This window comes from Acipenser ruthenus, chromosome 11 (genome assembly GCF_902713425.1).
Source record: "Acipenser ruthenus chromosome 11, fAciRut3.2 maternal haplotype, whole genome shotgun sequence".
Taxonomy (NCBI): domain Eukaryota; kingdom Metazoa; phylum Chordata; class Actinopteri; order Acipenseriformes; family Acipenseridae; genus Acipenser; species Acipenser ruthenus.
The window spans coordinates 42,596,603-42,624,025 of NC_081199.1; the positions used below are offsets into that span (position 1 = coordinate 42,596,603).

Consider the following 27,423-nt stretch of genomic DNA (forward strand, 5'->3'; position numbering starts at 1 on the left):
ATGGGGAAACCAGCAGGCATTCTTGCTCTGCTGGTGAAGGTGGGAACAGCTGCCTCTCAGGCTTCGGATTCCCGCGGTCCCCCCGTCTGGGCGCTGGACGCTCGCGGTCCCCCCGTCTGGGCGCTGGACGCTCGCGGTCCCCCCGTCTGGGCGCTGGACGCTCGCGGTCCCCCCGTCTGGGTGCTGGTTCCTCCTCTTCATATTGGGTGGGGCATATGGCTAACGTGTGCCCATAAGCCCCACAGCCAGGGCATAACTCTGCGGCGAGATTCTTTAAAAAAACCTCCCAGCCATCATCCTCCTCCCTTTTGGGCTGTGGACGCCCCGACTCCTCCCTTTTGGGCTGTGGACACTCGGGTTCCCCCCACTCAGGCGTAGGACGTTCGGGTTCCTCCCACTCAGGCGTAGGACGTTCGGGTTCCTCCCACTCAGGCGTAGGACGCTCAGGCTCCTCCCACTCGGGCTGTGGACGCTCAGGCTCCTCCCACTCGGGCTGTGGACGCTCAGGCTCCTCCCACTCGGGCTGTGGACGCTCAGGCTCCTCCCACTCGGGCTGTGGACGCTCAGGCTCCTCCCACTCGGGCTGTGGACGCTCAGGCTCCTCCCACTCGGGCTGTGGACGCTCAGGCTCCTCCCGCTCAGGTACTGGAGAGGGCAGCGACTGCTCCTCTCCCTCTTGCTCACTGGAAGGCATCCCTCCCATGTCTGCAGCTAGGTAACCCAGCACCACAATGGTGAGGTCACGAACGGATGCCGGGTTGTGCTGTTGCTCCCAGTCCTCCCATCGTTTCCCATCTCGCATCTGCAGTGCGTGAATAACCATGGGGAGGTCACTGGCGAAGTTCCCCTCGGGGTGCACCAGCCAGTCCCATATTTCCCGGGACGGTGGGGAACCCGGTGGCAGTGGGGGTAGAGGGGTGGCTACTGCCCCGTTGTGGCTGTCCTCCTCCCAGCCCGGCATGCAGGATGAGGGCTGCAGCTGTTGTTGTTGCTGCTGCTGCTTCTGCTGCTTCCTGCAGCTCTTTCTTCCCATCCTCGCTTTATTTTTTTTTATTTTTTTTTCACAAAACCCCCTCTCCTGGTCTGACGCTTGGAGGCGCTATTATCCCACGATGACACCACGTGTCACAAAGACGGCCGGAGTGGGTGGCGTCAGACCAGAAGCAGGGAGTAAACAGACAGAGACTTGGGGTTTTGGTGGAGCTGAGCGAATGGTTTCGCTCAGCATTTAATAAAACAGCACAGAAAATAAAAGGTTTGAACAGACAAAAACACGGGACACGGCACTTGCGCCAAAATAAACAGACAGACAAAACGACTAGACACTAACACACAGGTGAAACGGAGACGAACAAACACGGTGAGTACAAACAAAACACTTATTATATTTACGATTACGATTTTAACTCTCCTTCTCTCTCACCCGTTCTCCACTCTCTGAACACCTAACCCTGAGTGCAAGAAATGTGCGTCTATATATACACTATTGTGCTGGGATTCAATTACTAATTAATTATTCACTTGAATCCCAGCACGTGAATTAATTCTGTGCAACCCCGTGCTCACATATTACATTTAACCAGCACGTGAAGTGATTTGTGCTCTCCTCGTGCCTAAATACAAATCTACACTTTAAACACACGTGAAACACAGACCCGTTTATATCCCGTGTACCAATCTATACACCAACATTAACATACGCGCGCATACATACATACACATAACACAAATGCACACAGGGCGGGGCGCTTTGCCACAGCTCCAAATTACATTTCAACCTTCAGTTTCATTATTTTTTTAAGGAGGTCCCATATCAGGGACGGATGTTACTGTTTCTTTCTTTAATTTCTTAGTGAAGTCACCAGCTCGGCTATTGTGTTTTGCGAGCAGCGAAAAAAAGATATGCAATAACCATTAGCGTAACTGGTATTTATCATGTTTTGTTGCCACTTAACATACTTGTATTTATAATTCATATTTCATTGAAAATGTTAAATACAATCCTCATTAAGGTTTGTATGTTAAGTTTTTGGGGGGCTGGTACAGTTTCACAAACATTACATTTTTCCCAAAAGGCTTAAATCTGGAAGTGAAATGAAATGCATGAATTAAATAAATCGCTGTTGCATATCTTTGCACTGAGGTACAAATGTCTGCAAACAGAATTCTATTTTAGTGAGTGAAAATATCTGTGCAGTGAAACAAGCTGAGAAACAATCCTGTTGATAATGACAAAGTCTGAAGGATAAACAACATGGGCACACAATCAGCAGTTCCTTTCCTACCTCATGAAGTCTCAGCTCTCTCTCGTGAACCAGCTTTTTGACAAAGGCAGCGATGAAAAGGACCCAAGCAACCATGAGGGCGAGCGGGAAGCTGTTCGACGTGCTGTTGAGGAAACTGGAAGCACAGGTATGGAGACGATGTTTTAACACTACAGAACTAGGAATTGACCCAATAAAGCAGGTTAGTTTTGTGTTAGTATAAATGTAGATCACCATAACCATAGCCATAGCCAACATTCACTGCATTTACCAGTCAAAATGTAAGAGACGGATAGGCTCCACTATGTACTCCCAGACTCTGATACACTCAATAACCTGTGGTCAAAATTGTTTTAATCAAATTTGATCACAATTGGAAAATCAGTTATCTCATTATGAGTTAGTGTGACATGCGATTGTGAACTTCCTGATATCCCCAGATTCTGATATTCTCAGTGACCCTTCATAATGTCCTTAGCATGCCTGAGGGCACAAGAAAACCTCTGCTATATCCCTGGTTTTGCATTCCCAGCAAGGAATGAGAAATTTAAAAACCTCTGCTATATCCCTGGTTTTGCATTCCCAGCAAGGAATGAGAAATTTAAAAACCTCTGCTATATCCCTGGTTTTGCATTCCCAGCGAATGAGAAATTTAAAAACCTCTGCTATATCCCTGGTTTTGCATTCCCAGCAAGGAATGAGAAATTAAAAAAACCTCTGCTATATCCCTGGTTTTGCATTCCCAGCGAATGAGAAATTTAAAAACCTCTGCTATATCCCTGGTTTTGCATTCCCAGCGAATGAGAAATTTAAAAACCTCTGCTATATCCCTGGTTTTGCATTCCCAGCGAGGAATGAGAAATTAAAAAACCTCTGATATATCCCTGGTTTTGCATTTCCAGCGAGGAATGAGAAATTATAAAACCTCTGATATATCCCTGGTTTTGCATTCCCAGCGAGGAATGAGAAATTAAAAAACCTCTGATATATCCCTGGTTTTGCATTCCCAGCGAGGAATGAGAAATTAAAAAACCTCTGATATATCCCTGGTTTTGCATTCCCAGCGATGAATGAGAAATTTAAAAACCTCTGCTATATCCCTGGTTTTGCATTCCCAGCGAGGAATGAGAAATTAAAAAACCTCTGCTATATCCCTGGTTTTGCATTCCCAGCGAATGAGAAATTTAAAAACCTCTGCTATATCCCTGGTTTTGCATTCCCAGCGAGGAATGAGAAATTAAAAAAACCTCTGCTATATCCCTGGTTTTGCATTCCCAGCGAATGAGAAATTTAAAAACCTCTGCTATATCCCTGGTTTTGCATTCCCAGCGAGGAATGAGAAATTAAAAAAACCTCTGCTATATCCCTGGTTTTGCATTTCCAGCGAGGAATGAGAAATTATAAAACCTCTGATATATCCCTGGTTTTGCATTCCCAGCGAGGAATGAGAAATGACTTTGTATCGCTGGGGCTTACTTGTCTTTGAAGTAGCAGGGGTAGGGGAAGGCCTGTAGCTGGACGGCTGGCTCCTTAACCTTCTTGCCTGCTTGGATGTCGATGATGGCCCTGTCGATGCTCTCCTGCAGGTTGATAAAGCCACGGTTGTAGCGCTGGTTTTTGTTGGATGAGACGTAGGATCCAGGTGTCCAGGAAGGGTTTCTTATTCTGTCAGTCCTCATGGAGTTCTGCACAACCATGCGTATGGTGTATTTCATCTCAGCAGGAAGGGAGATGCCAGCACCAGCTGACCTCTTTCGACGACTGCTTTTCGGAGGCATTTTAAAAATGACACCTGAAATTTTAGGCAGATAATAGATCAGGAACATGACACAGATGAAGGCTCTTTCTTAAAGTTTCTTATAATGTTTTGAAGTTATGGATACAAATGTTTTGCTAAGTAATCTTGTACCCAATAAGACAAACACTTATCCAGATATATTGAAAACTCTCCTGCATATAGTGTGACATATGGCTTGACTACAGTATATCTTTGTGGCTGGGGAGAGGCAATGTGAGTAATTCAATATGTTCAGCACTTACTAGCGTACAGCTCCTTGGTCTTGAGGAGCTCTTTGGCCATGGCGTTCATCTCCGCTATGCTGCTGACCGGCTGTATGCGGTTGAAATTCACACAGGAGGACAGGTTGAGCATCAGCTTGGAGAGGACAGTCAGCTGGTCCATCACTTTCCGGTTCTCTTCCAACATTTTAGTCAAGTTTGCTGTACAAGTGAAGAGGAAATCAAGTTTCGAACCTTCAAGGCCTCAGCATAACGTGGCCTAGACAAGAAGTTGGCAACTCTTGTGCTTATTTTGAAGCAATTATGGATTACATAAGAAAGAAAGAAAGAAAATATTGACTTCTTCATAGGCTGTCATGAGTGTTACGGTAGCTAGTTCCCTACTCTAGTTTCTATACTGTTACTGGTTCAGTGAACTGGATGTTTGGGATGATGCCAAATAAACAGCAGCCCCTCTTACCTGAACAGTACTAATACAGTCACAAGAAAGAAAGAAAGAAAGAAAGAAAGAAAGAAAGAAAGAAAGAAAGGGATCTTTAAGTCTTTAACTTCATACTCATTTCAGAATACTCACAGTACGTTTGGAGCATGTTTAAGATGTCGTTTACGTTGACGTTTGTTTGTAACTTAATGAAATGCTGTACAAAAGGGTTTTGTAGGGAGCGCTGCAGGAAAAAGATAAGAGGAAAACATCAGACAACAGATTATATTACAAGGGATTCTCTTTCATTAGATACTTCAAGGGAATATTGAGTTGGTCAATCATTAATAGCATTCCTTATGAGTTTACATGTAAATCGTGCAAGGTGCTAGGACCTAGATTGCTTGATGCTTCCCATTAAATGCATTCTAGGTCCCAAAATGTTCACGTGGATTAAAGGACTCTGTGTCAGGCATGTTTCTTTTTAAATGTACAGGTCATATGAGGACACTCCCTGTACACACTAATTAGCAAAATGTTGTGAGACCTTATTTTTAAATAGCACTCCTTGACAGGATGCTAGCACAGAACAGGGATAGAACATAGAATGTTGGCAAATAATCTCCCCCTTGCCCTGCAAACAAGAACTGTAGGATTAATAGTGTTTTATACCAGAAGTAGTGGAAGAATCTTTTCAAGTAGCTGGGCAGAATCAAAGATTAATTTGGTGGCATCTATCCAGTCCTGGGAGTACATTTTAAGTTTGTCCAGCTGCTGCAATGTGTCATTAGACTGAACAAAATAGAAAGAATATAACAATCATAATTTTGAACAATTAATACTAAATCTATAAATGCGTTATACATTGAAGACAGTTATAAATATGAATAATAACAGGCTACATCGCAAACCAGCAGTATAATAAAAACATGCAACTAAGGCATTAATAATAAACCTTATAATTCTTTTTAAACTATATATATATATATATTGTAATGAATGTACTCCTTGTACAGTGGAAAAGATGTTTTAGTGACTACCATGCACACCAAAGAGGTTAGTTTAGCTATTTCTTTTTGGAACACTATACACTGTTAAAAAGGTTCTGTGGGGCTCATGCCTTTCCCCGAGGGTACCTTCTCCATGATGGCCCTGATCTCAGAACACTACACACTGTTAAAAAGGTTCTGTGGGGCTCATGCCTTCCCCCGAGGGTACCTTCTCCATGATGGCTCTGGTCTCAGAACACTACACACTGTTAAAAAGGTTCTGTGGGGCTCACGCCTTCCCCCGAGGGTACCTTCTCCATGATGGCCCTGGTCTCAGAACACTACACACTGTTAAAAAGGTTCTGTGGGGCTCATGCCTTCCCCCGAGGGTACCTTCTCCATGATGGCCCTGGTCTCGGGCGTGTCTGGGGTGTACAGGATCTTGCCCAGCAGCATGGGCTTGATGAACGCCCAGGCCACAGCTCCACCAGTGGTGTTCACCATGTCCAGGTACAATGCAAGGCAGAAGGGTGCTGCAAGCAAGCAGGATCGTTGTGTTAATATCTGAAACTCAAGATATACCAGCCTACGGCACAGGCAACTTAACTATACCTTAATGTATTTTAACACAACTTTAGGGAGGCCATCTAAATCATCATGTGCACTGCGTGGACCTAATTCTTATAGAAACACAAAGACAAATGCCACTTTTTCTAAGATGAATGACACATTTGAAAAGGTATAAAACCATCAAGAGACAAAACTCGGTTGCAGGATGGAGCAGTTGAAATTGTTAGAGTGGTTTCTTTTGAGCAGTTTCTGATTTGTTTTGTACGGTTATAATTATGTGTAATTGCCTTTGTTTCTTCAAAAAGTATCCTCAAACAAACCCAGTGAGACTCACTTGCATTCCTGGGGATGTCGAATTTCTTAATGATCTCCTCCACTTTAAGGTCTCCCTGGGTGGAGGGCTTAGAGTCCATGAAATTGGGGGTCTGTGAGACCCCGAAGAGGGAGAAGAATCCCCTGTAACACATGGCGCCGGCGAGCGTGTTGAATGTGGCCTTGCTCGACATTGTGGCCCTATTCCCAGCAACCAACTGGGAAAAAATCAAACCGTATGGTATTAACGTTTTCATCATGGAGGTTCATCTCCACCAGATCCTACAAGCAGGGTCAGGGTTACATGTGACACGTAGAATCAATTCAATACAACTGCAGTGTATGAAACAGGCCATTCTCTGGTCAATCCCCTGAATTAGGCATTAAACACTTAAAACCCTTTGTGTAAATGGACCTTTGCTATTTAAACTTTCTTTTCCTCTTCATAACAGTTGATGTTTGAATAAAAATAAAGGAATAGATGGTTATTACATTTTAATACTCTCTACTTTATAACTAATTGATTGTTCATTTGTATGACTTTGTAACTTATGTGACTATATTGTACAAACGAAAGCATTAAAGCCAGCCCCGCAGCAGACACTCACTTCCTTGAATTCCGAGTTTGCGACCAGGTTGAGCCTCTGGATCTGTTGCAGGTAGCTGATCAACAGCTTGATGGCAGGGGCCAGCTTCTGAAACATTCCCATTATAAATTGGAAGAGCCGCATCAGCGCTTCAATGAAGTTCTGCATGTCCGAGGTCAGTATGATCTGAGTGAGGGAGAACAGGAGCAGTCTTTAAATAAGGTGCAGTGCCCTACATACCAATATAAACCACACCGATTGCCTCAGCCCATTAGATTTGGAGTAGAGCGCTCGTTATCCCACAGGTTGAAGCTAACGAGACTTTTGGATCTTGAAATCTGCTTTAAACAGCAACAGAAATTGCAACTAGACTTACCAATCCAGAACAAAATATAACCTAAAAACACATTTAAAATATACACAGACAGCTTGGTATTTCACATTACTGTAAACAGCTAACACTGATTATTCTGTTTTGTGTTGTTAAATATCATTGACAACATTGAAACCTATATAATATATATATATATATATATATATATATATATATATATATATATCCAGAGAGAGGAAACTTACAACAAAGACTCATAAGCTCAGGGTATATAAACAAAACATAAAAACCTTGTAAATGAACTCAAGTAAATCCAGGTGTTCAAGGACTATGACCACGAAGCTGTACTGCTGCAAGGGTCCCAGCTTGCAGAATGCCCGATACACCAGCTCACCTGACTGGGTCAGGTTGAGTTTCCCTGGGGAGTCGCAGTACCGCAGATCCGTCAACCAAGCAAGCAACTGCAGGGGAAACAAGAAGCACTTCCCAATGCGCGGTCTGCAGTTTGACACCCTTACATGTGTTTTCAAGGTGGCAGTCATCCTTACGGGTCCAGTTCACAGTGATAAAAAGCTGGTCTGCACAATCTCACGGCAGTGACGCTTTACAAGTAAAAAGGTCACTGTAGAATTGGATGTAAAGTCCTGCTTTCAGGTGCTAGATTATGTTTAAACTTTAAGATCAAACATGCTAGAACATTTAAACCTAACACGTTTCAAATGTTGGTAACCACTCAGATTAACAGTTTAAAATAAATGACTTAAATATTAGTGTGTATAAAACTTTTGAGCACAATACTAATGTGCATATAAATATTATGTATGGATAGAATAAATATTAAATATAATATTTTCTTCCAAATGCTTGGAAGCACATAAAAAAGCACTATAATACAGCACAAAAATCCTATAGTTTTCTATGATATATGGTATGTACTATACTATAATTCTAGTTTTTGGACTGTAGTATAGTATTTTTAAATGAGAGAACTGTTAAATGAGTACATACAAAATAGGTGCACAGGTCTGTCTAGGTACGTATTTCACCTGTAAAGAGTTGTCAGGTATAATTGTCTGCATCATAGCATCTATGGCATCCGTTGGCATTCCTGTCCGTTTCTGAATCTCTGACACGAAGGCTGCTGGGTTAAGAATCAGGTCAGACACTTTTGTTGGAGCTAGAAAAAAAGGAAATGTAAAATGAGACTGTTACATCTGAATCACTCCATGCTGAATCATTCCATTCCAAATTTATTCCAACATGCATGTGGATTTAAAGTCTGATCGTAGGTACTGTAAATTAACAGTGGACTGGAAAGAGGTGAAGATAATGGTGTTCTGGAGGGCCATTCCGCTGCACATGCAACAGGTGAAATGAGATCATGAACTACTTCAGGGGCTGGTTGGAGGTTAAAATTGGTTCAAATAAACAATTTAGAATAGGGTTGGAACAAAGACCAGGAGTGGAAAGGCCAGCTTTGGCCACGCCTGCCATAATGCCTTGAGCTGAGATTTCCACCATAAATAACACAGAATCAAAACTTATTAAAAAAAATACTGAACTCTGTTACCTGCAGTAGTGTTAGTAATGTTCAGGAAGTTGAAAGCACTGGTGTTGAAATTTAATGTGTTGTCCACAAATGCAGATGACCTGAAACAAACGCACAGTTAGAATTGATTTCAAGAACGGACATGTGACGGGATGTATAGAGGGTGTATTCCTGTTAAAACAGGAACCCAGGGCTGTTCTATCCTGTGTAAAAATAGTCTGGATAGACAAGGCAGCCTATACATACGTTTGTACATACAACACTGTTGTAAATCTGTGTATATATGGTGCTTAACTTTTGATCTGGCAGAAAGAGGGTTACAAATGCATTTTACTGTCCTAATTGGCAAATTTGCCCAATTCACAGACCGAGAAGCCAGTTGCACATGGCTGTTGGAACACCTGTGCTGAAACCATGGGGCTTCAGGTGTGAGTACCAATCAGCAATTAAATTAAATCACTTTAATTGTCACAGTATAAAGCTGGAAAGAGAGGGAGAGTTATTCACAGCTGGAAGGGCTTGGTAACAAAGGCTCTGGACATTTTCTTTTGTGGTTCAAAATATCCTTTATTTTGATATGTTTTTTTTTGCTATATAAAATACACAAAGCAGTGCTTAAATCTCACTTGTGTCCCAGCTCTATGAAAACCCGCAAACACATCTGACCTTCCACAGGACACTACAGACTTAAATCAAAATCTGCTTGTAAAAATTAAAGAACACAAATTATATAAAAGACATGCTTGTGAAGTGCCCACTTTCTCCAAAGTCAACTGGAAGGATCACCCAAGTTCAACCAGAAAAGAAAGAAAGAAAGACATTTCCATAGACGTATACCAGTTTGCATTGCCAACCAGGAGAAAAAAAAGAAGGAAGACATTTCCATAAACCCATACCAGTTTGCGTTCACATTGTAGTTGTTGGGGTCACGGACTGCCGCATAGTACAGAGTGTCCAGCAGAGTGTTCAGGCTGAAGGTGAGGTTTCTCCCCCAGTTCAGAGTGCCGTAGGAGAGCGAGAAAACAGCCTGGATGGCTGGAGAAACAGTCTGGCACATTATCCCCGAATTCATGGGCACCAGATCATACAGAGCCTGCACAGACCTCAACTTCTCCAACTCACACACAATGCCAGTCACAGTACTCATCTGAGCCTTCTGCGAGGAAAACATAAGATCTCATTGTTACACGATGCATTGATTTAATGTAAAAGGTTACAGAACTCCATGTAGATATGGAGAGGGTGGCATGCAGCATCCATCCATCCACATCATTCCTACCTTGATTTTCAGGTTTTCAAGAGCCTCTGTGACGTTGTCTGCCGCCCAATTTGTAGTGAACATTGTTTGCAGAATCTGGCTTAACTCTGACAGCACAAGGAATTCTTCTGCAGAGGGACAAAAAGGCAAAACGAGGAAGTGAAACTTGTACACTGTATTGCTATTCTGAGCCAATATAAAAACAACCCCAGTTACACAGCAAATAAGTGGCTTTTGAGTAAATGTATTGTTTCAATTTCTCAGGTATGTTGTTATGTAAATGGAATTAAAATATGATTTGCCTTTTTGAGATTTACGCAACCCTTTTCTAATCCTTGTCACTCCTGCAGGTGTAGTGGGTTTTCTTTAACAGCAAACTGGATATTTTTTTTATCAGTCTATCATTCTTATTTTTATGTTACTGTAGTATAATTCACTCATATTTGGCACCACAAACCCTGGTGGTTCCATTATTTACCACTTAAAAACCTGTTGTATAAATAATATACTAAACGCAAATTACAAATACATGATCCAATTACAGGCAAATAAAATCTGATTTTATAAATAAATAAATAAAATACTAAATTAAAATGAGTGGGGTTCACAAAGTTAAGACCTGTGCAGTTTGTATGCAGTCTTAGAATGCTTGCTACGAGTCAGACAGACAGACAGAGACAGACAGACAGCTCTTATACTGTACCTTGAGCCTCTTTAACTAGGTTTATCACCAGGTTCTTGAACTGCCGTGCATATGGAAGCTCTGGTGGCACCAGCTCTGCAGTGTTAGCCAGCAACTGGAGAACCCTGCAAAATCAAATGATGTGTCTCTTTAAAGTTCATTCAGAGTTTGGCATAAACTCCATAAACCATAATACTAATTGCCTCTGCATAAATCAGAATGGAACTAAGTTTTTATTAGACAGTGCCTATGGGCACCTGATGAGTACTGATGCCTACCTGAAGACTCCAAACACATCAGTTGCTTACTTTGTTGAATGGAACAACCACGTAAAAAGTGAAGGTAGAATTGGAATATACGTACGCATTAGCCCAGTTTGTGGAATTTATTCCCAGCAAACTGCCCACGTTGTCTTTGATGACCTTGATCACCTCCAGAGTTTTGTTCACAGCATAACTGGGGGGAACCATTTTCAGCACATTCTGCAGCTCACTTGCCACAATGACAGTAATGCCTGCTGCTTTTACTAAATCGGTTGCATTGGAGAAGTAGACTTCTGTCACTCTTCTGATGGAAGCTCCAAGATTATCAAAAGCACTGCTGCCCACAATGTTTCCGGCTGAAGTAACGTTGGAAATCGGGAAACCAGTGGCATTAAATGGCTCCAGCAGAAAGTCTGAAACTGCTCTGGTGAGATTGAAGATATTACCTGTGATGTTAGTACCACTAGATAGAGCTGGAAGTGTTTTTAATATCCTGAGAAGAGTTGCATTGAGATAAGAGCTGTGCTCGGCAGGTAGGCGAGATGCCAAGTTATTTAATAACTTATTGGCTAGCTGCATCTGATCCTCCATGCTCAGTTGAGAGAGGCTGGAATTTGCCAACTGCCACAGAATTTGGGTAATAATGGCAGGGTCTGCGATGAGAGGATCCAGCACATCTTTTACCGTTTGTCCGCTGAGCAGGGTGATATTATCGGCAGCAGCTAAGAGATGGTCAAGAGAGGCTGAGATAATGTCAGTGGCATGTACAACATTTTCAAAGTTTTCAGGGGCAGAAAGAACATAGGTAAATGCTTTAATCATTTGGGCTGAAGCGTTTAAATAGATGTTTTGTTCTGGAGTCAAAAGAGGGTTGAAAACAGCCAACATCTGGTCTAAAGCATTGAGATACGTGTTTACTTCAATTTGTGACCTGATCATGGATATTGAATTTAGCAGCTCTTCCAGTATGTTGGACACCTGGAGGTAGATTTGTGTCTCTTTTGGCATGTTGATGTTCTTCTGAAGTAAACTATTTAAAAGTTTAAGATCTCTGGCTACTTCATCTAATACTAGCACAATGAGCGACTGGACACTGGAGGAGTAATGTTTAAAGACTGTCTGAACAAAATCTTGTAGATTCCTCATATATCTGTCTCTGCTCACATTTGAATGCACCACTTCTGCTATCCTGGCCAGGTCGTTCAAGAGTAGCTCCAAGACCTGTGTGCCGTTAGTGCTATCAGCAGGCAGGCTCATACCTGTCATCAGTTCCAGCAGTGAACCTATTTGTGCAGATACATATTGTGGAATATGTGTGCTTAATAGAAGCTTGGCATTGGCAAAATCCAACATGAAGTCATATGAGTTATTGTGCTGACCACTGAGAGCCCAAAGAGTAGCCATCCTTAGAAAGTTAGATTGCCATTGAAGCTGTCTTAGGTTTGCAGCAAGAGTCTCAAGCTGGTTAGTGCCGAAAGACACATCAGACCAATCTACCCCAACTCTAGGATCTTTTTGTAGGAGATGGAGTATTGCTTGTATATCAGTCAGTAGTGTCTCCCCTTGGGTTGATGTTACATCCCAGCTCATCAAGGTACTTTCAACATCCTTAAGGTTAGCTGTGATACTGCTGAGGTCGTCATTTACTAAAACCATGAGTGCTTGGTTTTGGAAAAGCCAGGTGGTGAAATTGAAGATCACCTGCAGTTGCCTTCCTATGTCATTGCTTGAGGCTGCCCCGTTATTGCTTACTTGGCTGAGCCAGAATTCAGTTATTGACTTTACAGCCACAAGAACATCCTGGGTATCTGTTGTCACATTAAAGAGTTGGAGTATTGTCTGCGCACTTTGTGTTGACTGCAAAATACAGTTCAAAACGCTGGAGGGACCAGAATCTGTGCACTGCATCATCTTTAGGGCTGCCTCAAGTTTTGCTGACAAGTCTATGAATTTGTCAAAGCTAAAGGTGGATGGGTGCTCCTGTGTAGACTGCTGTATAAGGCTCAAAATTGATGGCATCTCATTACCAATCAAAAGTGGGTCCTCGATGATGTTCTTAAGGATTGTGAAAACACTGGACATGAGGGTTTGCAGCGAGCTGCCCTGGGAAGGGTATATCAAAGGCAAGATGCTGGAGACAAAGTCCTGAGTGATATTAAGAAAGTTTTCTGGCTGGTCACTCAGGCCTATCAGCATCTGTGCCATCTCGGTGGACAGTTTTAACCAGGCTTTGATATCATCCTCCTGGATGCTGCCCTGCTTCTGCCTGTACAGGAATACTATCTCATATATTTTGGAAATGAGGGAGGTACAGTCTCCGAGGTCTGTATGGCAAGTTCTCAAGGTTTCCATTGTGTGCAGGATCTGATCTGTTTTATTTGACCGAGAAAAGACGGTCACCAGGTCTGTGAATAAAGACTGTGCATTAACGGAAGAAGTTCTATCTGAAGGACTCAGACCTCGCAGTAAGGAGTTGTAAAGAATGGGAAGAAGCTGCATGAACATCCCCTCTCTCTCTCCTGACCACGATTTGCTCATGTTGAAGGAGCTCCAGGCAAGTGGCAATAAAACCTCCAAAGATTGGTCAGCTTGAACATCATTTCTTAGTTTGTTGGTGTAAGCAGCTAAGGGAGCAATGGTGCCATTTGATAGGGGGAACTGGCTGCCTTCGACAAAGACCCCCAGCACATCCATCACCATGTCACTGTAGGATATTAAACTGGGTGGAAGCGCGATGTTCATCTGCATGATCGCTGACAAGATGGCCTTGACAAGGTTGTAGAGTTTTTGTGCAGCCTGGAATGCAAACTCCATTCCTGACGTGCTTGTGGTTTTCCACCATGTGACAAGTTTGAGGGTCCTTGTTAAGATTAGCCCTGTGTCATTTACAGCCAACAACTGCTCCATAACCTTATACACCAGAGACCCATCTTCTAGTATCTTAATCCTGATCAGCACTCTTATTGCATTCTTCAGAACTTGATCAATAAGTTGCCCATCAATAACTTTCAAGATGTCTCCATTCCAGATTTGGTGAAGGGAGCTGCTGTTAACATTCTTAAAGAGGTCCTTTAGAAGGCAGCTGAGAGCTTCTTTCCATAGCTGTGAGGGATCTGCTTCTGCATCCATAATGAGACTGAGCGAAACATTCAGGAAAAGTTCAATGTCATCCTTGGGAAGGTGCATCACTGCACCAGCAGTGGAGTTGTATGCACTGAAAAGGGTGCTGTTGTGAGAAACACATTCCCAGGTTCCTTGCAGCAATCTGACATGAAAGTTAAAAGAGGAGTTGGTTAATATTTAATTATAACTGGTCTAAAAAATAATGCAAGAAATTGCATAGAAGTTAGTTGCTAATTATATTTGCTGTACAACAGTCTAAACAAGAAAAACCCCAAGATCTCTGTTTGATCTGGTAATGACAATCCATCCGGATCTATGGAAAGGGTTTTGTACACTACAGTATAAATATTCTACACCACAATCATCATTTCTCCCCTCCCAATTTGGCTAAATGTGCAAAATCTTTGACCCATACCTGCCAGCGAGGGCTGGGTCCTTGGTGACAGCTAAGAGAAATCGAATCATCTTCTCCGAATGCATCTCAAGTTCATCTGTGCCCTTACAGCTCCGGCTCATGGATGAGTTGTCACCTGGCAAATATATATATATAAATAAATAAATAAATAAATAAATAAATACAAATGTAAAAGGGTGGAATCAACATATATAAATCTATACATGAATGTGCCTATACTTTTTGATACTGACCCAGTTAATAATAATCAAAAATAATATTACACTTATAATCTGGAAATGTACAGAATACTTATTGTCTCATGACATACATTATTCGATTTATTTGTGACGATGGAGCTGGACCACCAGAAATACATTCCCATCGGACTGAAATGTCTATCCATGACTACAAACCTAGGCCAGAAGCAGACCAGAGATCCGGAGAAGAAAGGAATTTATTCACTTGCACTACCCCTGACTACTCCTTGTATGATACACAGCTTATCCTTGGGAAGATCTGAAAGTACTAATGCTGAAGTGACGTACAGTTGTCTTGCCCGGTGTAGTTGTTTTGCATTGCGTAATTCATTATCCAGTCAGCTGCTTCGATGTGCTGCTTCAGCCCTGGCAGCACGCTGGCCTGCTGCAAAAAGGGGTTGAGAGCAGCCGAGACACCCAGAACTCTAGGGGGCAAAAAACAAAACAAAAACTCAATTAATGTGGATTAAATGCATACACCAGTAGTTGCTCACCTATGTAATTAAAGTGATTTATTTTTTTAGAAATTTGAACAAAAAAGAACAACAGTGACATATTGCAAAGGAACACACATGTGTTGGGTGGAGAGATCATCGATGAGAGCAGGAATGCTGGAGTCCACTGAAGTGCTGCCGTCGATTGTGGCTGCTAAGATCTCTGTATAGAAGTGCCTCAGGCTCTCATAGTAACTCAGAGCTGCTTGGTAAAGGGTCTTCAGGTCCTTTATTAACTCTTTCCCATCAATGCTGTCCTCCTTTCCCATACCACTGACCTACAAGCAAAAAAAATAGATACAGCATGTTATGGCTGGTCCCATCTGTGCCTGTGCTTCACCGTGATTTCACAGTAGTTTTAAATCATTAATATTACATAACCTGCACAGTTGTGGTCCTAAAGTTAATACAATGGCAATGACGTGCCTACAGCCAAAATACTGAAATTCTGTTTCTGTGGGAAGATTCAGTTGAAAACAACACAAAGTGTCACACATTTAAGCTAATAAAATCTTTCAGTTCAGGGTATCCATAACTGATCACATAATGGCCAGAAATGTAACCGACAGGTGCTTGATCTCTGCAGGTGTTAGCACACCTGTGAAGGTGACTCCTAGGGTACTTGCTGACTCACGGTTGTGTTCATAAGCTGCCTGAGGATGCCTGCTGCAGAGTTCAAGTCATCCGGGAAGCAGGTCTGGTTGCACAACTCCTCCATCTGGGTCTGGTTGAGTGCAAGTTCATCATGCATGATATCAGTCCATGTGCTGCTTATGTCTCCACAGCTCACAATTCTTCCTGACAGCAGATCCTGTTAAAAGACACATTTAGTACAATCAAAAACAGGTACCAATTCATAAAAGGCAAAGCCTGCAAATAATAGGAGACTTGAAAAGCAGCATAAATAATGGCACAATATGGGTGGAAATAAAACTAAACAACTGAGTACTACTCCACCCAATCACCTTTCTACAAGGGCATTGTATTGAGACAAACAACTACTGTACTACGGTGTAACTAGACTGGGAAACAAGTAACTATATCCTATCTGTAATGTAAGATCTCTTCAGCAATATGAGAACTGTGTTAATGCAGCTGTTGTTATAATATAACTTGCATGGACTTTGCAGGGTTAAGCAGCAGGGAGACTTCTCTTGATTCACTTGATAGTAACATGGCTTCAATGTAGTTATTCAAGGTTACAGAACATTCTTTTTAAGATGTAGGGTCAGAAATGCTCTGTTAATGAAAACCCATTTTGATGACTTAAATCAGGTTTGCATTCCAAATGCACACTTTTTTACTGTTTTACAGATGGTTACCAGTGCATTCTCATTTTGAAGCACCATTTAACATATTGGAATGTTTATAAACACTGTTCAAAGTCCTGAAAAAAATATCCCTAAATATGGCCCTTAAATGAGGACACCTACTGTAATTGACAGATCTGTCGGTAAAGCAGACCTTACCTCCCTAATGATGCTGGCGGTTTCGGACACTGCATGTAGGATTGGTCGAATGGATTCAGTCAAATTGACAGATCTGTCGGTAAAGCAGACCTTACCTCCCTAATGATGCTGGCGGTTTCGGACACTGCATGTAGGATTGGTCGAATGGATTCAGTCAAATTGACAGATCTGTCGGTAAAGCAGACCTTACCTCCCTAATGATGCTGGCGGTTTCGGACACTGCATGTAGGATTGGTCGAATGGATTCAGTCAAATTGACAGATCTGTCGGTAAAGCAGACCTTACCTCCCTAATGATGCTGGCGGTTTCGGACACTGCATGTAGGATTGGTCGAATGGATTCAGTCAAATTGACAGATCTGTCGGTAAAGCAGACCTTACCTCCCTAATGATGCTGGCGGTTTCGGACACTGCATGTAGGATTGGTCGAATGGATTCAGTCAAATTGACAGATCTGTCGGTAAAGCAGACCTTACCTCCCTAATGATGCTGGCGGTTTCGGACACTGCATGTAGGATTGGTCGAATGGATTCAGTCAAATTGACAGATCTGTCGGTAAAGCAGACCTTACCTCCCTAATGATGCTGGCGGTTTCGGACACTGCATGTAGGATTGGTCGAATGGATTCAGTCAAATTGACAGATCTGTCGGTAAAGCAGACCTTACCTCCCTAATGATGCTGGCGGTTTCGGACACTGCATGTAGGATTGGTCGAATGGATTCAGTCAAATTGACAGATCTGTCGGTAAAGCAGACCTTGCCTCCCTAATGATGCTGGCGGTTTCGGACACTGCATGTAGGATTGGTCGAATGGATTCAGTCAAATTGACAGATCTGTCGGTAAAGCAGACCTTACCTCCCTAATGATGCTGGCGGTTTCGGACACTGCATGTAGGATTGGTCGAATGGATTCAGTCAAATTGACAGATCTGTCGGTAAAGCAGACCTTACCTCCCTAATGATGCTGGCGGTTTCGGACACTGCATGTAGGATTGGTCGAATGGATTCAGTCAAAATGCCACCACTGTCCTGTATGACTCGTTTCAGGCTGGCGGTGAGATTACCCAGAAATACTTTCACATACAGATTGAGTTCTGAGGGGAGAAGCCACTTGTTTAGCATGGGTGTTGTCTTTGACGTCTTCATTAAAACAAACACAACACAGCTGGGTTACATTACATTGGCAGAATGGCATTGAAACTGTAGTTAGCAAGACATGGTGATGATAGAATGATAGAATGGCTTTGACCTCACTCCCATCTACAAACAAACTAACAGGTGAGACGTGAGAGAATACCGGTGTTACCACATTCCCCTAGATAACAGCAACAAAGGAACTCAAGGGTACATTTCTACCTGCACATCCAGGAACAGGTTACATGCTTTTGGTGTCATCGTGGCAGATCTTTATCAGTTAGTCTATTTCGAGACAATTATACCGTGACTAACCTAATAGTTTCATTACCCTGCATGGAAAATTACGTAGGGGAATACCCAAGGTTGATTAACAGGTCTACAAATTAATTTAGTCTATCTTACCTGTTTCCACTTTTAGAGAATGGACAACCACACTGGAGAGGGCTTGTTCTAGGGACAGAATGTCCTGTACTGGTTCCCAGGCTGGAGTCTCCTTTAACGAAGATAACACTGCCTCAAGGATAACTGACGTCCTTTACACAGACAACATTTATTATTAGTAGTAGTAGTAATACAGTTATTTTTTAAAATAAATATTTTTAATACACATGTTACTATGTTAATTGCGTATCACAGGAACAGAAAAAAAACAAGCATCCTTGCAGGGGAGCATATGATCTGGATACACACGAGAACTCTTCTGCAGAATGCCCCCAAGTAAAAGTGAAGAAATGTGGAATTCCCCAGGTTATTTATGTTCAACTAAAAATAATAAAACAAAAAAAATTAAATAATTAAACTAAGGTTCTTTTAGTATTTCTATATATTCTGCTATTGTTTTATGGTTATGGATAATAATTTATATGCAGAGAATAAAGCTTGCTTGGGTGGAGAATAAAGTTTATTCACAAATATATAAGGTTTGCAACAAAACAATGTAATCTGTGTGAATTACTAAATACCCACAAAGACAGCAACAACCAAAAAAAGGGGGTTAGGCTCACATTCTCCAGAGATCCTTCTCCACAGCCCCACTCGCTAGCTGGATGAGAACCGGGAGAATTCTCTCAGCCCTAGCTTCTGTGATGTTAAGCGGTCCCATAGCATGCCCCACATCGGGAAAGAGTGACGCGAGAATGTGGAGCTGAGTCTGGAGCAGGGGGCTGGGACTCTCATGAGAGGCATCTCCCCAGCCTGCCAACGCCTGTAAACACAGCGCAAATGTATGATCTGATTAGACCTCAAGGGCTCCAGCACAGTATAATGGAGGAGATCTTGAGAGCCTCAGGACAGTATAATGGATGAGACCTATAGGGCTCCAGCACAGTATAATGGAGGAGATCTTGAGAGCTCCAGGATAGTATAATGGATGAGACCTCTAAGGCTCCAGCATAGTATAATGACTTCACCAGTTGGTTGTGTTTCTAGGCAGCTATATGTTTGCTACGGAAACAATGTTTTGTATGTTGCGGGGAGTGTGTGTCTATTCCTCCTTTAAAATACAAAAATGTTTTGACTGGTCTAACTAACTAACCAATTAATTAATCAATCAATCAATCAATCAATTAGTGCATGACATGATAATCATATTCCTTACATTTTTTTTGTCAAATTCCTCATTTATTTCTCAAGTATTATCCATATCTGACAAAATTAGAGATTAGGAAATGTAGGTAACATGTCATTTGAAGAGAACCGCATTTCAATGTAGCTACACAGTAAAGCAGCAGGACAGTAGATGAAACAGAGTTTCTATTCAACTGCATGTGCATTTACTGTATCTATGTTAATTGTGTTTTACAATGCAATAGTCTGGAAAGCATTTTAATACCCAACTGTGGCAGGGTGCCCCGCCCCTTTGTGCATTTTTGTGTTTTATGTTGTATGTGGTGTGTTATTGTTGGTGTGTATGTATTGGTGCCACGGGGTATAATGTGGGCTATGTAGCACAAATTATTTAAAATGTATAGTTGAATTTAGGCACAGGGATTGCACGAATTAGTCAACGTGGCGGGATTCAAGTGAATGAATAATTAGTAATTGAATCCCGGCACAGCAGTATATATAGATGCACGAATCACTCACGCGAGGTTGGGTGCTCAGAGTGGAGAATGGGAGAGAGGAGGAGATAGAAAACTAAAAATAACAATTGCTACTTGTGCTGGAGGATCAGCACGATACTTGTTTTATTCAATATTTCTCCAGGTTTTGTTTTGTCTGTTTATTTTGGCCAACATGCCGTTTGTTTTGTGTGTGAAATGTTTGTTTTGTTTAAACCTTTTATTTTGTTAATTTATTAAAATGTGCAAGCAGCGCACTCATTCCACTCGCAGTGCTGCGTGTTTCTTCCGGGTCTGATGTCACTGCACAAGCCAGCTTGCCACACCAACTTGACAGCTGAGATCCATCAGCTACAAGGAGCCAGGTGAGACAGTTCTTATGTTCATATAAATGCATGAATCTAATTATTTATAACAATCACTTGGCAGAAGTATGTTTTATGTTGAAATAGTTTCCAGGTTGTGTCATAAAATCTGAATAAAACTAAAAAGAGATTGTTAGTAAAGTGGACACATGATACCTCCTCAAAGAGCATCTCAGTAAGTGATGTATTGTCTGATATTCCTTCACCATCAAGGATCCTCTCCAGGAGATAGCCTGATACCTTCTCAAAGAGCATCTCAGTAAGTGATGTATTGTCTGATATTCCTTCACCATCAAGGATCCTCTCCAGGAGATAGCCTGATACCTTCTCAAAGAGCATCTCAGTAAGTGATGTATTGTCTGATATTCCTTCACCATCAAGGATCCTCTCCAGGAGATAGCCTGATACCTTCTCAAAGAGCATCTCAGTAAGTGATGTATTGTCTGATATTCCTTCACCATCAAGGATCCTCTCCAGGAGATAGCCTGATACCTTCTCAAAGAGCATCTCAATAAGTGATGTATTGTCTGATATTCCTTCACCATCAAGGATCCTCTCCAGGAGATAGCCTGATACCTTCTCAAAGAGCATCTCAGTAAGTGATGTATTGTCTGATATTCCTTCACCATCAAGGATCCTCTCCAGGAGATAGCCTGATACCTTCTCAAAGAGCATCTCAATAAGTGATGTATTGCCAGATATTCCTTCGCCACCAAGGATCCTCTCCAGGAGATAGCCAGTGATTCCCAGACTCATGGTATTTCCTGTCAATGAAAGCAAAATCTCCCTTTATTTCCCCGACAACTATTCTGGAAGCATGATGCTGTTCTTGCACACTACCGTCCCATCCCCTCCACGACAGGGTTACAACACTGTTAAATCTACTGTTTACCAGGGGGACATTTCAATACACTTCCCGTGATCTTTGGGATTTCAGCTTTCCAAACAGCTGTATTCAGGTACTCATGTTACTGTACCTTGGCTTTGTTGAGACAGCAGTGCTGACATATTCTGAAGCAGGCTGATGTAGTCACCCCAGTTACTGTCATTTGGTAAAAAGTAATGCAATTCTTGCTCAATACTGAAAAAAAAGAAAATGTTGATATTTTAAATGTAATAATACACATAGTTGTCTTCAAGTTGATATAAATTTTGTAAAAGCATATATTTAACTACACTGTATGGAATTTATTAGGGAAAATGTTTATATTTAATAAATTAATAAATAAATACGTCTCACGTACATCTGACTCCAAGTGTCAGGGCCATCATCTTGGGAGATGGTCTCAAAGTATATTTTCACCACTTCTGACATGGGTATTAGAATGGAAGCAGCAGGCTGTGGGATGAGTGCTCTCACAAGGTTCTGGAGTCTTCCAATCACTTCAGTGGTGAGGTTCCTGTCCTTGGGAAAGCCTGACTTGCTGGAGGAGAGGGTCAGCTGCATGGAGTCTTGCAGCACAGCAAACAAGTCAGTGACCACAGCTTCAGGCAGCTGCTCTGTGAGGGGAGCCATGCTGTTCAGAAGGAGCTTTGCTACATCTAAAAACAAGCTTGGGATGTCTTCAGCATTGAACTCTGCTGGTTCAGTGGCTACAATCACAGTGTCCCAAAGCATTTCAAAAACGCGGACAGCCATGTCAACGTATGGGCGTTTTTCAGCAGGTAGGAGAGGCTGCATATAATCAATTAACTTGTCAAATGCCATCATCTGGCTTGACAGATTGAACAGAGTCTGGCTGGCAGCTCCTTCTGACTCCAATGTGGCGAAGACTTTTATCCCTTTTTGTAATAATTTAAACACTTTCACTGCCGTTTCAACATCCTTTGACAGTAGACTGAAAAGTGGATCCATGTTATATTCGGAATCATTTTTTCTCATGGTTTCTAGTCGGGTGACAATGTCCTCAATAGAAACTGAGGCAATGGAGATGTTGACCGGAGCTAAAGGTTCCAGCAAGGCTGAAGCAAAGTCTAGCAGTTGTGAATAGTCTTGTCTGAATTGTTCTTTTAAGAATGGGTCTGTGCTGTTTTGAGGCAAAGTACTTAACAGCTGGTCCATGAATACCTTCACATTTGGCATGATGGTATGGGTAAAGAACTGTAGGACCTTCCTCAGGTCTGACACATCAAAAGGAAGAATAGACTGAACAAAGTCTTTGGTCATGTTCACCACAGAAAGCAGACTAGAAGACAATTCAATGCCAGATACAGCGTTTGCTAAAGCCATTTCAGTAATTCTAAAAAGTGGATACAGACTCCCTGAAATGTTGTTTTGGAGGGTTATGTTTTCCAGCTTGTTGAGGTACCACTCTGTTATTTCCAGGTACAGTCTGATGTCTTCCAATCGCAGATTGTTAATGGCGGTCTTGGTGGTCATATTGTAGGGATAAGTTCCATTTACAAACATCTGAATGAACTCATCCAATATCTGAACTCCAGTATCAAACTGCTCTGGGGATTCAATGTCAAGCTGTCCCATGCTGGATTTTATTTTCATCAGGGTATCAGAAATCAAGGTCACTGTTGTTCTGATCCTGTTAACCAGAGATCCATTTTGCAAGGACACCGACGTAAAATCATAAAGGACTTCCAGCTGTCTTAGCAAACTGCTCTTCCCGTTTAATTCTTCTGTCCAGTACTGCAATATGAACTTCACAGCTGAAATCCTGCCTTTGATTTCCTTTGGCAAGTCCACTCGCTGAAGCAAATCCATCAGCTTGTTTGCAAGTTCCAGAGTACAGGACAAAGAGTCATTTGGTCTTAGCTTATAGCACTCTTGAATGCCAATAATTTTGCTAATTTCTAAAACCAGCTCAGATGCATTGGGCGCACCCGCTGCACGGAGAACATTGTTGAGTTCAGTTATGTTGAGGTTTGAGGTTTCCAGTCCTTCCTGAAGAGTGATCATATTGAAATCCGGGGTAGACACAACATGTTTAAGGAAGGCGAGTGTTTGAGCTACTGTCAGGTACACAGTGGATGCTGGAACAGAACTGTTTGTTGTTGCTCCCAGAGGACTGAGCATGGAAATCAGATCAGCAGTCAAAACAAGGGACGTGTTTTCCTGCAGTTTTAAACTCAGTTCGGAATTATTGAATCGGGAGGCTAGTCCAACCAGAATGGATAAACTGTTGTTGTTGATGTCATGTAAAGCTTCTGCAGCCTGCATAACCACGTCCAAAGTTTCATAAATGATAGCCGTGCAGTTGGGATAAGTCATTCTGCACAAGTTCACTGCCTCAAATAGCCTTGCTGTGTTGTTGACTATGTTTCCTAATTCCACTTGTTGGCTGTCAGGTAGGAATAGAACAAACTGCTGTAGCACTGTCAAGGGAGCATCGGCACCGAGAGAGACCCATTTCTGCAGAGCAGCGGGGGACAGGAAAGGAAGCATGTCCAGGGCGACTTGATGTCGGTCATAATTGAGCAGCTGGGAGAAGTTGCTGTTAGTTTGGATGTAAGGGTTCTGTATTAGCAGCAGAGCCTCTGGTTTCACGTCAGAGTTGAGGAAGTTCTGAAGTTGCTTGAAATACCCATTCAGTAGCGCCAGAGGCTCATCCCAAGATTGGGCCACTTGATCGAACACCCCAAGAATCTGCAGCACAAGATGAGTGGCATGAGACCTGTTTAGGTTAGCTTGCAACAAGGGCTGCAGCATTTCTTTGAAGGCGGCCAGTTCAGATTGATTCAAGGAGGAGAACATGATGAGGGTTTCTCCAATGCTGAACATTAGCGGCCGGAGACCGCCACCCACTGACAGCCACTTTTCAATCAGCGAATCCAGCTTGTGGATTGAGGGGTTAGTACTGTTTATGGGACCCATATTTAAAGCTGCCAACAACTTCTGGTTGTTTTCCGCTGCCTGTAAAACAGTGCTGACAATCTCTGTGCTGCTGGAACCCCCTTCCTTCCATATGGCCTCCAAAGGCAGCAAGTGGAAGGTCTCCAGCACGCTGTGTAGGAAAGTTGTGGAGATGTTGCTGTTGAGATGATCCAGTGAAGTTGCGTTGGCCAGTAACTCAATGCTCGATTCCCCCAGCTGCACGATCATCCCCATTAGCTCTTTGAGGACTTCATTCCTAAGGGGCTGGTTATTTGCTTGCTCAGTCAAATACTGCCTTAGCAGCTCAGCCGCATAACTCCGGAAACTGTCCTGAACAAATAATACACTTGCCCGAAGTATCCTACAGTTAAAAAAAACAAAACAAAAAACAGCTGCATTAAGCAAATAGTCACCCCAAACAAACTGAGTAATAAAACAATTACCTAATTAGTACATAGAAATCAAGTTACTATTTTAAGAAATGTAAGAGATTTTGGAGCACCCGCAGATCAGGTAAACTTGATTTTCTCTTGTATAAGATCTTTAAAGGTTCCCCAATATGAACTACTCTCCAGAAGCTACAGGGTCACCTCGGTGCAATGAACAGGTACACAGGCTGGCACACGTAGCTTATACAAAGGAATGCTCTTGATAGATATGATCTGGCTACCTCAGTAGAGATGTCTGATCTTTGGCCACTTCTTCAGAGAGCGCCACAGTCATTAGGACAAACTGCTTCCAGCTGAACGCAGAGCTGCAATCCAGGGACATGGTTGAATTGAAAGTACCTAAAAGACACAAGGGATCTATAGTGCATATCAAACAAGAACATGCTGCAAAATCTGTATTTCTCAATAAAGCTACATATAGTATATAATAGGAGAATTTTCACAGTGACTATAGCGCAAGTAGCAGGGTTCAGAAAAATCTAGCGTTACACCTCCCTGCGTGTTGCTACAACTATTTAAATAACGTACCTGTAATGTTTCTTTTCATTGTTAACATCCTGACTTTTTACACGTATAACTTTGAAGTCTGTTTCAAAGCTCTTTTGAAAATGTCTACTCTAGTGCACTGAGAGTGTAAGGATTATTGCCTACATTGTCAAACAGGTAACATGGCAATAACGATCCATGATGTGGTACAGAACAGAAAAAACAGAGCACTTGTTGGTATGTTGTTTTTTTTTTCTTAAATCGCTCTTCCTGCAGTGATTTCGAAGACAGATCTCAAACCCCAGTACACTACAGCTGACATTTTGAAAAGAGCTTTGAAACAGACTTTAAAGTTATAAGTGTAAAACGTTGTCAGGATGTTAACAATGAAAAGAAAAATTACAGGTACATTATTTAAACAGTTGTAGCAACACGTGGGGATGTATAACGCTATATTTTTCGGGACCCTGCTACTTACTCTTTAAGGTCTACTATGCTTAATACTGTATCTTGGCCCAAAAATCTTCATGATACTTGATCATTCCAGAACTCAGGAAACATGCACTGTTCTAAACCATTCTGTATGTTTCTAAGTGTTCAGTGTCTACCTCTCAGACACTCTTTGCTGTGTCAGGGTCTGTCATACAAAGAGTGCAAGAGAAAGCACCCTCTTGATTAGAGGTAGCCACCAAACCCATTATATGTCATTAAAACAGACAAAACCCTGACATTAAGACACTTAATCTGTTTATATAGAACCTGTTGTGGTTTAAACATTTACAATGTGTTGTCATTGACATTCTGAGTGTGAGATCTACACTCAGCAAAAGTTTAAGTGTAGTTGTTGCTAATAGGCTCCAATGGGGATGTGACTTACAATATGCAATTATAATGTCTGTGGTAATGCTATCAAATATATACATAGACAAGTCTAGCAGACAAATTGGATCATTTTATAAAAATGTGTCAAGTGAAGTGTTTTTAGGCGGTTAAAAAAAAATGTTATTAATTAGTAGTTCAGCAGAAACATAAGCAGAAACAACTTATTGAGAACTTTACAGAACGCAGATATTAGGGTAATAAACAGGTGAGGGATACATGACATGGTGTGAAGCCTCTTTACTGATACACATAACACTAATGAAGGGATTGGCTTGGCATGGGATGAATCTGTAATCTTTGCAATATCTTGCACGGATGTATTATCTGGTAATCTATGCAAGATAATATACCATCATGTTTTTTTTTGTTTTTGCTTCTTAATGTAAGATGAATAACAAAGAGTGAATATGAAAATCAATCCTGTTAAAAAAAAAAACAGGATTTTCCGTGTGGAAAAGTCAACAAGTTTTTACAGTACATCACAAAACCATATTGACGTGCGCGGCGTGATAAAATATTCAAAGCACTGAAACATGCTGCTTATTGTTTAAAAACAACACGTTTCAGAAACAGCAGCCATCAGCAGGGGAGTATTTCACTGTCTACTGTACTGGGATGCTCTCTGTTTTCACATGTGTCCATTTTAAATAACAAGCAATACGTTGTTGTGCATTTGAGAGCATTATAATGATAAAACTTTACAAAAGCAGATTTTTTGCAGCCCTTTCTCCTCTGGATTTTTTATTACATGTTGTAGTTAGTAAGTCAAATGTAAATGAGTCCTGGGGGTAAACACCAGGAGGGTTAATATAGTTCAACCTCTATTTTTTTTGTTTTGTTTTAAGAAGCAGACATTCCTGATAAAAATGAGAATCTTTTTACCTTTCAAGTGAAAGAGACTCAAGTCCATTAGCCTTCACTTGATGCTTTTGGAAGGGTATTTAATCTTCTTACAGATCAAAATGAAATGTGCAAGTAAGGTATGACATGGAAATAAATTACAGGACATAACATTCATTCAACATTTTGGTATGGAGAGGAACACAGGAAAACATTTTGGGATGTATTTTCAAAGCTTTTACTCCAGTCTTTAATGAACTCCTATTTTTTAAAGATGTAAAACACATTTTGTAACATTAACAGGATTTTTTTTCTGCTTTCCAAGAATAGGAGGAGTTAGTTAAAGAATGGATGACACACTTCAAAAATATTGCCCGTAATGTAATTGTAA

At 41.7% G+C, this 27,423-nt stretch overlaps 1 protein-coding gene across 1 annotated transcript in view; it reads right to left on the bottom strand.

Annotated features, from left to right (window-relative positions):
• Positions 1-27,423, bottom strand: part of LOC117426969 (uncharacterized) — a 71,683-nt gene that overhangs the window by 25,230 nt on the left and 19,030 nt on the right. Inside the window, exons 18-43 of the mRNA XM_059034046.1 lie at positions 25,046-25,163; positions 21,794-24,736; positions 21,527-21,630; positions 20,706-21,313; positions 19,129-19,328; positions 18,527-18,657; positions 17,939-18,081; positions 16,154-16,330; positions 15,598-15,797; positions 15,314-15,450; positions 14,787-14,901; positions 11,349-14,513; positions 11,007-11,110; positions 10,325-10,431; positions 9,942-10,201; positions 9,067-9,146; positions 8,543-8,673; positions 7,787-7,957; positions 7,184-7,348; positions 6,598-6,793; positions 6,087-6,226; positions 5,377-5,496; positions 4,858-4,948; positions 4,305-4,484; positions 3,741-4,056; positions 2,286-2,400 (exon numbers count right to left, since the gene is read on the bottom strand). Of these exons, the coding sequence (XP_058890029.1) occupies positions 2,286-2,400; positions 3,741-4,056; positions 4,305-4,484; positions 4,858-4,948; positions 5,377-5,496; positions 6,087-6,226; positions 6,598-6,793; positions 7,184-7,348; positions 7,787-7,957; positions 8,543-8,673; positions 9,067-9,146; positions 9,942-10,201; positions 10,325-10,431; positions 11,007-11,110; positions 11,349-14,513; positions 14,787-14,901; positions 15,314-15,450; positions 15,598-15,797; positions 16,154-16,330; positions 17,939-18,081; positions 18,527-18,657; positions 19,129-19,328; positions 20,706-21,313; positions 21,527-21,630; positions 21,794-24,736; positions 25,046-25,163 (10,217 nt within the window). The remainder of the gene's footprint in view (positions 1-2,285; positions 2,401-3,740; positions 4,057-4,304; positions 4,485-4,857; positions 4,949-5,376; positions 5,497-6,086; positions 6,227-6,597; positions 6,794-7,183; positions 7,349-7,786; positions 7,958-8,542; positions 8,674-9,066; positions 9,147-9,941; positions 10,202-10,324; positions 10,432-11,006; positions 11,111-11,348; positions 14,514-14,786; positions 14,902-15,313; positions 15,451-15,597; positions 15,798-16,153; positions 16,331-17,938; positions 18,082-18,526; positions 18,658-19,128; positions 19,329-20,705; positions 21,314-21,526; positions 21,631-21,793; positions 24,737-25,045; positions 25,164-27,423) is intronic.